General features: G+C 44.3%; 1 protein-coding gene across 1 annotated transcript in view; it reads right to left on the reverse strand.

The window, feature by feature from the left end:
• MAGI2 (membrane associated guanylate kinase, WW and PDZ domain containing 2) overlaps positions 1 to 13275 on the reverse strand; it is a 182691-nt gene that overhangs the window by 34788 nt on the left and 134628 nt on the right. Inside the window, exon 8 of the mRNA XM_032221891.1 lies at positions 5473 to 6108. Within this exon, the coding sequence (XP_032077782.1) occupies positions 5473 to 6108 (636 nt within the window). The remainder of the gene's footprint in view (positions 1 to 5472; positions 6109 to 13275) is intronic.

Below are 13275 nucleotides of genomic sequence, written 5' to 3' on the forward strand. Positions count from 1 at the left end.
CCGGAGTATAAGACACACCAAGATTTTGAAGGGGTAAATTAAAAAAAAAACGTTTTTGCACTCTGCAGGCCTCCCAAAAATGGCCCATTTTTTTGAGAAAACAGGCCCGTTTTTTTGCCAAAAAAAAGGGCATGCATAGCCTTTAGGGACTTATACAGTGCTTCTGGGAGCTGGCCCCCCAAAAAAGGAGCAGAAAACGGCCCATTTTCACTCATTTTTGCCTTCCCAAGCCCCCAGGAGCACTCTGGAAGCCTCCTAAAGGCTATGCACAGCCATTTTTCCAAAGAGGGCAAGGTTTCGGGAGGCCCAAAATGTTCCATTCAGTGTATAAGACGCACCCAGATTTTCACCCTCTTTTTTGAGGGAAAAAGGTGTGTCTTATACTCCGAAAAATACGGTGCTTTCCATTTAACTAAGTTATTCTCTTACTTGGGATGAAAACAAATATTCAGTTCCATTTAAAAGCTGTTCTGGGTTAGGCTGTCACAGCTGGAGAAAATATGATGCTCTCCCCACATTTTATCTGCGAAACCTTTAATGTGCCTTTCATAGAAGAGCCGAGGTGGCGCAGTGGTTAGGGTGCAGTACTGCAGGCTACTTCAGCTGACTGCAGTTCTGCAGTTCGGCTGTTCAAATCTCACCGGCTCAAGATTGACTCAGCCTTCCATCCTTCCAAGGTGGGTAAAATGAGGACCCGGATTGTTGGGGGCAATATGTTGACTCTGTAAACCACTTAGAGAGGGCTGAAAGTGGTATATAAGTCTAACTGCTATTGCTATATTTTGTATATAAAAGAAATGTCAACCTCTCTGTACCTGTGATGAATATTCCTAATAGAGGTAGATTTAATGGCCACAATTGAGCCCAATACTTCCGTTGTTAAGCGAGACATTTGTTAAGTGACTTTCATTTTAAAATGAAAGCTTTTAAGTGAACCACCGTGCTGGATTAAATTAAATTAAATTTTCTTTATTGTCATAGTATGTATATGCACAGTATACCCATACAACGAAATTCACATAACATCCAGAGGCCAGGCCCAATACACATGGCAATCCCCAAACATCCCCCCACCCACCAAAAATTCCCTGCCCCTAAACCCACCCACTTGATAAGTTGAGTGGTGCAGTGGCCTAGGGGTGGATCTGTCACTCACAATCAGGAGATTGTGAGTTCGAACCTAGGTAGAGGCCGATATTTCTCTCTCTGGGCACAATAAGAATATATCTGCCGAGCAAAAGTCCTCATTGGTGACAGGAAGGGCATCCGGTCAGGAAACCCTAAGCTCCATTCAGTGGCCCAGACTCCACCCCGTTAGGGACTATGGGGTCGTTAAAAGAAGACGATTGCGGTTGATAACTGAGTAACTTGGTTGTTAAGTGAATCTGGCTTCTCTGTTGACTTTGCTTGTCAGAAGGTCGCAAAAAGGGATCACGTAACGGTGGGAACTGCAACCGCCGAAAATACAGGCCAGTTGCCAAGCAATTTTGATCACATGACTATGGGGACGCTGCAGCAGTCATAAGTGTGAAAAATAGTCATAAAAAGTCACTTTTTTTAGTGCCGTGGCAACTTCGAACCGTCACTAAATGAACTGTTGTAAGTCGAGGACTTTCTCTCTTCTCAGTTTCAAGGAGTTAAATAAGCCGTCCGAAATCCCTTCATCGTTTTCTCCAGATTTGTAGACCGCCACAGGATTCCTCTTCCTTTGCGAGTTGGTTCAATTAATTTTAATTCGTCTGGGTAGTTTCTAATGAAGTTTAATCTGTGCTAATTGTTTATAAATGACTTATAGATTTGAGCATTCATGTATTCACGCCAGCCGGATAACGGTAAAATCTGAAACTAATTTTGTAAAATGGATTATATCCAATATCAGGAGCGGCGCGGTAGCCTAGAGGGGGAGCTCTCGCCTCACAATCAGGAGCTCTGTGAGTTCGATCCTAGGTAGAGGCAGATATGTCTCTCTTTGGGCACAATGAGAATATATCTGTCGAACAAAACTCCGCAATGGCGACATGAAGAGCATCCGGCCAGTAAACCCTCAGCTCCATTCAGTTGCCCAGATTCCATCCCGCAAGAGATTATGGGGTCATCAAAAGAAGATGATTATATCAAATATCATCCAGTTGGAGAACAGTCTCAAAGATAAGGAATCTTACATGATATAAATATGGGTATCTATTTTACACAACCAGTTTCTCCACATGTTCTCTGCCAGTTTGAGATCCGATTGATCAGTCCACAAGTTCCTTTAGTGACTGTTTAAAGTTACAACGTCACTGCAAAAAAAAAAGACTTAGGACCATGTTTCACAGTTATGACCCTTGCAGCAGATTCGCTTAACAACTTTGTGGCTCACTTTACAACTTCTGATTTACTTAACAACAGGGCTGCAAAATGGGGCAAAAGTCACTTAACAAATGTCTCACTTAGCCACAGAAGTTTTGGGCTCAATTGCTAATCATAAACTGAGGAATCTGTAATATGCTTTGATTACATATTACATCACACAAAATGACACAAATGCCATGATTTTCACATACAAGTGTGTTGTGGCCCAGCAGGGCCATTGGAGCTGCAAACAGACTCCGCCAGCGAGGGGTCTTATGAGTCGGCTCTGGAAGAGGTGGAGGACCCTGGACAGGGTTCCAACTCCGAGCAGGGCGCAGAGAGGCTGTTTGGCCACCAGGAGGCACTTGAGGCATGGAGCAGCGGTGAGAGCCAAAGGGAGTGTGCTCCTGATGTCATGCCTTGGAGTAGTGACGAGGAGACAAGGGAGGTGGTCTTGGATGCCCGGTAATGCCGGGCAGATCGACATAGAGAGCAGCTACGCAGTTACAAAAGATAATTGGATTCAGGTGGTTGCAATTAGGCTCCTCTCAAGTTTGTATTTAAGGAGAGACCTGGGGAGGAGTCTGATTTGCAGGATTCAACTTCATTCTTAATGCTGGAGAAGCTGTTATCTGTCTCTGTCGAAGTCTGAGTTGCTGCCAAGGTTCTTAACTGTTTGTTGTGCTTGGCTTTCAGCCACCGAGGTTTATGTTTCCTGCTAATAAAGTGCTGTAGAATTCCAGTTCAGCTTGTCTCAGCATTCATTACTGGACGGAGGAGGGGGTCAGAACACAAGTGTATGTCCTTCATGGGAGTATTTAATGTCTTAAAACTCAGGGGAGGAGAATTCATAATGTTCCTGTCAGGCCTGCGTATATATTCCTTTTAGAATTTTGGCCTGCCACACTTTCCCTTATTTCATCATGCTGTTTCATTAGTATAGTCGATGGGAGGGGGGAATAGACAGGAGTAGGATTGTGGAATGTATTGTTTTCATTCTTTACTTGAAGCCAAGGTCATCCTTTGTCTCCGCACCAGTACACCTGACCGGAAGAAGCTGGGTGTGGATGCCAGCGTGGAAGAAGAAGAATGGACCATGTGATGGATTTGTGGGTGTGGGGACAAGATCATGAACTTTTAACTGGGTGGAATTCCGATGTCATTTTCCAGTATTGGGATTAACACAGATGTGCTAAGATGTCTGCTTTATTAAATTGGAACCTTAAGGATCGTTTCGCCTTTGATTCTGATTTAATTCTACATGATACTTGGAACGCTGATAGTTGCATTTTGCCTAAGTTTGCATTTCTTAATTTAACGTATTGAATAACACGGTGGCTGGACACCATCAAAGCTGACGCCAGGCAGAGTATAAAAAAACTGAAAGAAGGAGACTCAAAGGTGCTTTTTCAGGAGGCAAATCGACTTTTTTTTTTGTTTTTCCTTGAAGAAGTTTCGCTTCTCATCCAAGAAGCTTCTTCGGTTCTGCCTGAAGAACAAAACTGAAGAAGCTTCTTGGATGGAAGAGAAACATCTTCAAAGAAAAACAAAGAAAGTCCAGGTGACCTCAACAACCCTCTAAAAAAGATTGAAATGACCAGCTGTCTTCAAGGAGTATAAATCCTTCCATCCCCCACCATCCAGTCAGAGCTGAAGAAGCTTCTTGGATGAGAAGCGAAACATCTTCAAGGAAAAACCAGAAAGTCCAGTTGCCTCCTGAAAAAGCGCTTTTGGGATTTAGGGAAGCAATAATAGTTTGAAAGAGAAGTCAAATATGTGTCAAAATTGAACATCCTTCTCTTGACAGAGGTGGAGGGATACGACCCCATCTATCTCCAGTCTGCAACACAGTCCTTTCAATAGTTCCAAGAAGGCTCCACAAACTTATTTGCACCACTCAGGTGACTCTGAAGACACAGATAAACCCCCAAGTGGCCTCAATGACTCTCTAAAAGGATGCAAGTGACCAGCTGTCTGCAAGGAGTATAAATCCTTCCATCCCCCACCATCCAGTCAGAGCTGAAGAAGCTTCTTGGATGAGAAGCCAAACGTCTTCAAGGAAAAACCAGAAAGTCCTGTTGCCTTTTGAAAAAAGGACATTTGGGACAAAGAAAATCCAGTTGCTTCTTTAAAAAGCACCTTTGGGTCAACCATGACCTGGGGGACTGAGAATCTCCAGAGACATTAAAGAAGTAGTGCAAGATTGGAAGATATAGAGAGACCTGGCCCATGGAATCACCAAAAGTTGGATACGATTGAATGGATAACAACATCTTTATCATCACCTATTATATTTATATTCCTAGTTGCAATGGAAGGTTGTGAAGGTTGGACCGTAAGGAAGGCTGAGCACCAAAGGATGGAGGCCTTTGAACTCTGGTGCTGGAGAAGACTCCTCTGAGTCCCTTGGACTACAAGGAGATCCAACCAGTCAGTCCTAGAGGAGATCAACCCTGACTACTCTTTAGAAGGCCAGACCCTGAAGAGGAAACTCAAATACTTTGGCCACCTAATGATAAGGAAGAACTCCATGGAGAAGAGCCTCATGCTGGGAACGATGGAGGGGAAAAGAAGAAGGGGACAACAGAGCAGGAGGTGGCTGGATGGAGTCACCAAAGCAGCCGGCGTGAGCTTCAATGGACTCCAGAGGATGGTAGAGGACAGGAAGACCTGGAGGAACGTTGTCCAGGGGGTCATGATGGGTCGGACATGACTTTGCAACTAACAACAACAACATGGGCTTTCTAAAGCTTTGTACGATGGTAAAATGAGATAAATAAAAATAACACCTATTTTCACATCAAGGCTGGTGAAAATAAGTAGAGTGTTAAGTGATGTGGAAGACACATCAACCAGTAAATAAATAAACTTCCTTATTTATCGGAAAAACCTAGATCAGGGATGTCAAACTCTTTTCATTGAAGGCCACATCAGGGTTGTGTTTGACCTTGAGGGGCATGGTCAGTGTGGGTGTGGCCAGCTCAATGTCACTCATGTCAGGGGCGCAATGGGTTGGACACGACTTCTCAACTAACAACAACAACAACTGACTTCTACTTCACAACACACTGAGAGAGCAAGCATCTCTTAAAATTTTCGCAACAAATTACGGTAATTGCGTCAACTTCCCAGACTTACCTCCTCTATGGATGAACAAAGACGTTTCACTTCCAACTGGACATTCTTTAAGTATATCCACTACCTCGGCATGGCTCATGTTCTGTACATTCTGCTGGTTGATCTCCACAATGAGATCGCCTTCACATAAACCGGGGCAGCCCTGGACATCTAAGATCTGCTTCACCCTTTGTCCCGTGGGACTGTCCGCGATGGTGAAGCCGAAGCCCTGGGACCCTTTCACAATGGTTAAGGTCATGAGTTCAGCTTGAGTGGCTCCCGACGAGGCCATGGAGACGTTGTCGTCGTGGAGGGGTGGTGGGAATGCGCCGTCGAGCTGACTCTCTGCTGGAATGGAGTGCAAGGAATGGGGCGGCCGATCCGTGATATCCGGAACGGATTGGGAAGTTCTAGAAATGTATTCCAAGTACGTTTCATAGTTATGTCTCCCGTTGACGATGACCGGAGGCCTCTCCATCATGGCGAGTGGCGGCACTATGCTGTTGGCAGGATCTTCGGGGTCGAAGGGCAGAGGGTATCCACGACATAGCACCAGGTTGACGCTCTGGCCAATGGGAACAGACTGGAAGAGTTTGACGACGTCCGCGTGAGTATGTCCGAGGACGCAGACTTCATTAATGTAGACAATGACGTCACCTGGACAAAAAGAAACCACAACGCATTATACAAGTCATTTTGTCGTGAGGCAACAACTATGCTGTAGCTACTGAGATAATTGCTTAAAATGACAGGGAATATATTACAGGTATATATACACCTCGACTCACAACCACAATTGAGTCTAACAATTCAGTTCCTAAGTGAGACATTTGTTAAGTGAGTTTTGCCCCATTTTACTACCAGAGATGTCGTAACACAGCTGTTAAATGAATCACTGCAGCTGATAAATTAGTAACCTGGTTGTTAAATGAATCTGGCTTCCCCATTGACTCTTAAGTAAAGATAAAGGTTCCCCTCGCGCACATGTGCTAGTCATTCCGTTTCAAAGCCGAAGAGCCAGCGCTGTCCGAAAACATCTCCATGATCACGTGGCTGGCATGACTAAATGCCAAAGGCGCACAGAACACTGTTACCTTCCCACCAAAGGTGGTTCCTATTTTTTTACTTGCATTTTTACGTGCTTTCGAACTTCTAGGTTGGCGGAAGCTGGGACAAGTAACGGGAGTTCACTCCATTACGTGGCGCTAGGGATTCGAACCGCTGAACTGCCGACCTTCTGATCAACAAGCTCAGTGTCTTAGCCGCTGAACCACCTCGTCCCTTAATGCTTACAGTAATAGCCCACAAAAATTCTACACAATTGACACATTCCCATGTGTAAAATGGGACAACGCCCAGGACCGCACCTCAAGAACCCTGTACGGTTATGCTGCAGATACAAGTTTATTTGTTATCATTTATCAGACACCGACTCACATACTAGGATGTGTAATAGGTGTGGAGATTCTTTTTTAGACAATAAAATTGCCCGCACAATAAGGTGAAGACGCAAGATCGATCAGGCCAGGCTTGTACCCACAAATAATCTGCTCCAGGAGTGACCCAGAAAAAAGCAGTGACGGAACATAAATTATTATCTGTAGCGGCTTTAAAACAACACCGCGGTATCATCAGCAATCTCCTGACCCCTGAACTACCTTGAGAAACAGCGCCTTGGCGACTGACAGCTTCTTAATCTAAAACAATGGCTTAGCGGCAACGGGAAACCAAATCACCAAGACAAATGCGCGCGATTCCAAGCTTGTGAGAGAAACTCCAGACCGAACGAACGTCGAGAGCGATTATGGCCTACAAGACATAATAATGTGAGTGAAAACTCGAGAGTATCTGTGGAGATTCTCGGTCGTCCAAACCAGAGTTGTCTCAAAGGTGCTTTTTTCCACCCCCCCTCAAAAAGCAGCTGGGTTTTCTTTGTTTATTTTCTTCGAAAAAGGTTTCACTTCTCAACCCAGAGGTTTCATCAGCTTCGGCAGAATGGAAGGATTCGTTCTGACAAGATGGAAAAGGGGGTGTTGAAAGGATCACATTTCTTTGCAGTCATCTGGTTGTTAGTACTCTCCCTGAGAGTCTTGAGGCCACCTAGGGTGGTGGTGGTTAAAAGCCTCCAGAGATGGAAGGCGCACAGAACGCTGTTCCCTTCCCACCAAAGATGGTTCCTATTTTTCTACTTGCATTTTTTAACGTGCTTTCGAATTGCTAGGTTGGCAGAAGCTGGAACAAGTAACGGGAGCTCACTCCGTCATGCGGCGCTAGGGATTTGAACTGCTGAACTGCCGACCTTTCTGATCGACAAGCTCAGCATCTTAGCCACTGAGCCACCGTGTCCCTATAGCCACCGCATTCCTATATGTCCCTATACATCCCTTTAACATTTCTATTTGCCGGAAATGATAGTTGCTGAATAAGAATGGAGCACAGATATACAGTGTATGGAGCTACCATTTTTATCTATATATATTTTTTTCTCTTCTCTTTAAGGAGCCCTGATTGGCATCCTCTGTGTGTGTGTGTGTGTGTGTGTATGTGTGTGTGTGTGTTTTAATTAAAGAAGCTAGCTTTTCAAAAATTGGGGGCTAAACCAGTGTGCATCCGGCAATTACCCAGAAACAGATGTGCATTAGTTGAGGCTATTTACATTTCTATTGTGTTCTATTGAAACGAAAGCGTTTATAACTATTACTTTTTCTTCTTCTTTGCATGAAAAGGAAAATAAAACGGATTGTGACAATCTAAAAGACTTTGATTATTCGCTGATCTGGCAAATATCAAACTGCAGGGAATAAAACTGCCAGGGAAGCAGAAATGAGTGAAGAGTACAAGAACCAGGCAGAAATGCTGCACCCATATGGTCTTGTGAGTCCCTTGGACTGCAAGGCCATCGAACCGGTCAGCCCTAGAGGAGATCAACCCTGACTGCTCTTGAGAAGGGCAGATCCTGAAGAGGAAACTCAAATCCTTTGGCCACCTGATGAGAAGGAAGAAGGACTCCCTGGAGAAGAGCCTCATGCTGGGAACGATGGAGGTCAAAAGAAGAAGGGGATGGCAGAGAAGGAGGTGGCTGGATGGAGTCAGGGAAGCAGCTGGCGTGAGATTAAATGGACTTCAGGGGATGATAGAGGACAGGAAGGCCTGGAGGAACGTTGTCCATGGGGTCGCGATGGTCGGATATGACTTTGTAACTAACAACAACAATATATCAGATTCCCCCCAGCACGGCTCTCCAAAATGTTTAAAAATCTGGCCCCAAATTGTTGGAAGTGTAAAAAAAAACACCAGGGACTTTTTATCATATGTGATCAGGGGCGGGTTTCTCGCCCCGTTCCAACCGGTTCGGTTGGAACGGGGCCGGCGGCGTCCTCGTGCATGCGCGCAGTGCACGCATGCGTACTAGCGTCTGTGCGATGCTCCAGCTGCTCCTGGAGGATCGCGCAGGTGCTGTATGCGTCCTGCGCATGCATGGAAGCGCAGAACTCGTCAAAACCGGGTAAGAAACGTGGGCGGGCGGGTGGACCCTTCAGCGTTCCCGGAAGTTACTTACTTCTGGGTTCGCCGACCAACCAGTTCGCGGGACCGCTGCGAACCGCCTGAAACCCACCCCTGTATGTGATGGACATGCAATGAGGCCAAAAGATATTGGAAATTGATTCAATCATGGTTGGAACAAATGGTGGAAGACCAAATTTTGTTTAAGCCAGAAATTTTTCTCCTAGGCATAATATCGGAGGGGTTTAAGACAAAATGTACTCAATCTAATTATACACGTACTAACTGCGCCGTGCATAACTTTTGCACAGAATTTGAAAAAAGAAAACACACCATCAGAGCTAGATATAATCAAAAGTGTTGGCCTGTGCGGAAGCAGATAGGCTTAATCCTGAACTTAAAAATGAAGGGGAATCAGAATATTTTGAAATCTGGAACAGATTTTATGACGGGTATAAGACAAGGTGACAAGACTGGAACAAACTGTATATATTGTGATTGGACAGAAGGATAGACAATGTATTAAGTAGGCTATTAGTTAATGGTTGAGACTAGCTGTATATAATGTGATATATGTATGGTCACTTTGACTATCGCTGCATTGCTTTAAATGTAAAAATAATAAAAAAATATTCAAAAGAAGAATAGAATAGAATTGAATTGAATTCAGAATAGAATAGAATAGAATTCAGAATAAATAGAATAGAATAGAATTCAGAATAGAATAGAATTGAGTTGAATTCAGAATAGAATAGAATTGGAGAATCAGACTATTTTGAAGTCTGGAACAGATTTTATGATTAATATAAGACAAGGTGACAAGACTGGAACAAACTGCATATATTGTGATTGGACAGAAGGATAGACAATATATTAAGTAGGCTAATAGTTAATGGTTGAGACTAGCTGTATACAATGTGATATATGTATGGTCACTTTGACTATTGCTGCATTGTTTTAAATGTAAAAATAATAAAAAAATATTCAAAAAGTAGAATAGAATTGAATTGAATTCAGAATAGAATAGAATAGAATTCAGAATAAATAGAATAGAATAGAATTCAGAATAGAATAGAATTGAGTTGAATTCAGAATAGAATAGAATTGAGTTGAATTCAGAATAGAATAGAATTGGGGAAACAGAATATTTTGAAGTCTGGAACAGATTTTATGATTAATATAAGACAAGGTGACAAGACTGGAACAAACTGTATATATTGTGATTGGACAGAAGGATAGACAATGCACTAAGTAGGCTAATAGTTAAGGGTTGAGACTAATTGTGTATAATGTGAAGGTATGGTCACTTCGACTCTGCGGTACTGCAAATGTAAAAATAATAAAAATGTATTTAAAAAAAACAACAACCCCAATATATATCAGATATACCAGCAAAAATGGGCGCAAATTTGAATGCCATAGCATTGCAAGGAAATAGATGAAGGTGGAAGATAGTTTACTGCATTTGTAATCTAGTTGAAATGTTAATATACAAAAATGAAAAAGAAAAAACGAAGAGAAAAAGGAATGGAATAGAATAGAATAGTATAGTACAGAATAGTACAGAATAGAATAGAATAGAATAGAATAGAATAGAATAGAATAGAATAGAAAGATGGTAGAGGACAGGAAGGCCTGGAGGAACGTTATCCATGGATGCGTCGGACGCAACTTCGCAACTAACAACAACAACATGTGCTTTCTAAAGCTTTGTACAATGGTAAAATGGGATAAATAACAATAACATCTATTTTCACATCAAGGCTGGTGAAAATAAGTAGAGTGTTAAGTGATGTGGAAGACACGCCAACCGGCAAATAAATAAGCTTCCTTTCCTGCCACCGTAAAAAAACTAGATCCAACTTGATTTCATTGAGGGTCACATCAGGGTCACCTTTGACCTTGGGGGACCGGAGTGGGTGTGGCCAGGGTGGGCATGGCCAGCTCGATGTCACTCATGTCGGGGGCGCCTGTGGTGGCTCGAGTGCTCTTCCAGAGAAAACAGCCTCCCGAGTTCCGTTTCGGCTGCGATGGCCTCCTGCAATGCTCTGCCAGTGAAAACGGAGGCAGGGAGGGCTGCATGCCCTTCTGCTTTCCCTGGCACTGGAACTGCAGGCTGGTCCTTCAGTGTTTCCAGGGTGGCCCTGCGATCCACATCCAAGCATCCCGTGGGCCGGGTCTGGCCCCCGGGCCTTGAGTTTTACACCCATGACCTAGAGTGTCTCAACTGATGGCAGGACAGCAGTGGCTTTGAAGAACAGACATAAAAACACTCCTTGTTCATTCTCTAGTATTTGGGAGGGAGTAAAATCTCCTGAAGTTTGGTGACATGGAAGCACCTTTGTAAAGAGTGCTACTCCTCTATTCTTGTCCAGCTTTGGACAATAGGTTGACCTCCTCTTCCCTCTGACAGTCCTTCAAAGGTTGGAAGAGAGCTATCACATCACCCTTAATCCTTCTCTTTGTTAGCCTAGACATAACTAGTTCCCTAAATCGTTCAACGTAGCTTTATCTTCTAGGCATCTTATCATCTTTGTTGCTCTTGTCTCCACTCTTTCTAGGGTCTCAACATCTTTTTTTTGGGGGGGGGGAGGATTTATATCATGGTGACCAGAATGTGTTCCACCCTCAGGTGCTTTGGAGAATAGGTTGACCAAGAGAACAGGCTCCATGAAAATGATGATCATTTTAATCGGAAATACGGGAGTGGAATATAAAGAGGGGCCCCTATTCCTCCTTAATGCACTTTAAAGTTCATTTCGTGACGGCGTGCGGAGGGTTTAAGCAGCTGAAAATGAGGAAGAGCAGTTTTCATATTTAACAGCTAAGATGTCCGCCTCATGGATTTTAGGGGGCTGTTTTCCAAAGGCGTCATGAGGAACAAATTAAATTGACTATGTCCAATGCTCACCTTCCGATACAATAAAAAATGTGTAAGAACATTAAAAACTCTTTCCATAAAAAGAAAATAAATGGCCTGTTTGAACAGTCTGCCATTTCCTCAGATTTCCCACCTCTTAATTAAGGAGCAGAAGTGAGATCCAATTCAAGACACAAAAATATATGAGGTGTTCATTTCCTTAATGGCAAATGAATAAAAGCCGAGTAATTATACGGCTCCGGTCTAATCTTCCTTCTTTTCATTAAACTAGACCAGAGGTCGGCAACCTTAAATGCTCAAAGAACCACAAATGTCCTAACCAGAAGCCCCCGGTTCAATCCTGGAGCTGACCGGAAGTTCCCCACCATAGAGTCTCCTCCTAGCGTGGCATCCTTTTTTACTCCACCTGTCCTAACCAAAAGCCTATCAATTGTAGAGCTGACCGGAAAACCTGCCCCTTGCCATAGAGTCTCCTTCTGGCACAATTCAATTTCAATTTCAATTTATTGGCATTTGTATGCCGCCCACTCCCAGTGGGACTCTGGGCGGCTTACAGGCAAAACCAACAAATATTAAAAAATTTTTTTTAGAATTTAGAATTTTATTAGAATTTGTAGGCCGCCCTTTTCCCTGAGGGGACTCAGGGCGGCTCACACAAAAACTGGGAAGGGGGGGAATACAGACAGTAGGACAACATGTAATAAAATAGCAAACAACATACATTCATCATTCGGGAGGGGCAACTATCCTATCCCCAGGCCTGACGGGCGAGCCAGTTCTTCAAGGCTATGCGGAAGGCCTGGACGGTGGAGAGGGTGCGAATCTCCACGGGGAGCTCGTTCCAAAGGGTCGGGGCTACTGCTGAAAAGGCCCTCCTCCTTGTAGTTGCCAGCCGACACTGGCTGGCCGATGGAATGCGGAGGAGGCCTAATCTATGGGATCTTATCGGTCGCAGGGATGTAATTGGCAGAAGGCGGTCTCTCAAGTATCCAGATCCACTGCCATGTAGGGCTTTATGGGTGATTAATAGCACCTTGAAGCGCATCCGGAGATCAACAGGTAGCCAGCGCAGCTCGCGGAGGATAGGTGTAATGCGGGTGAATCGGGGTGCACCCGCAATCACTCGCGCGGCTGCATTCTGCACTAGCTGAAGTCGCCGGATGCTCTTCAAGGGCAGCCCCATGTAGAGCACATTGCAGTATTCCAGCCTAGAGGTCACAAGGGCCCGAGTGACTGTTGTGAGAGCCTCCCGATTCAGGTAGGGTCGCAACTGGCGCACCAGGCGAACCTGGGCGAACGCCCCCCTGGTCACAGCCGTTAAGTGGTGGTCAAATGACAGCTGTGGATCCAGGAGGACTCCCAAGTTGCGAACCCTCTCTGAGGGGTATAAAATTTGACCCCCCAGCCTGAGTGGTGGAACAGTAGCCAAATCTTTGGGA

This window comes from Thamnophis elegans, chromosome 7 (assembly GCF_009769535.1).
Source record: "Thamnophis elegans isolate rThaEle1 chromosome 7, rThaEle1.pri, whole genome shotgun sequence".
Lineage (NCBI taxonomy): Eukaryota > Metazoa > Chordata > Lepidosauria > Squamata > Colubridae > Thamnophis > Thamnophis elegans.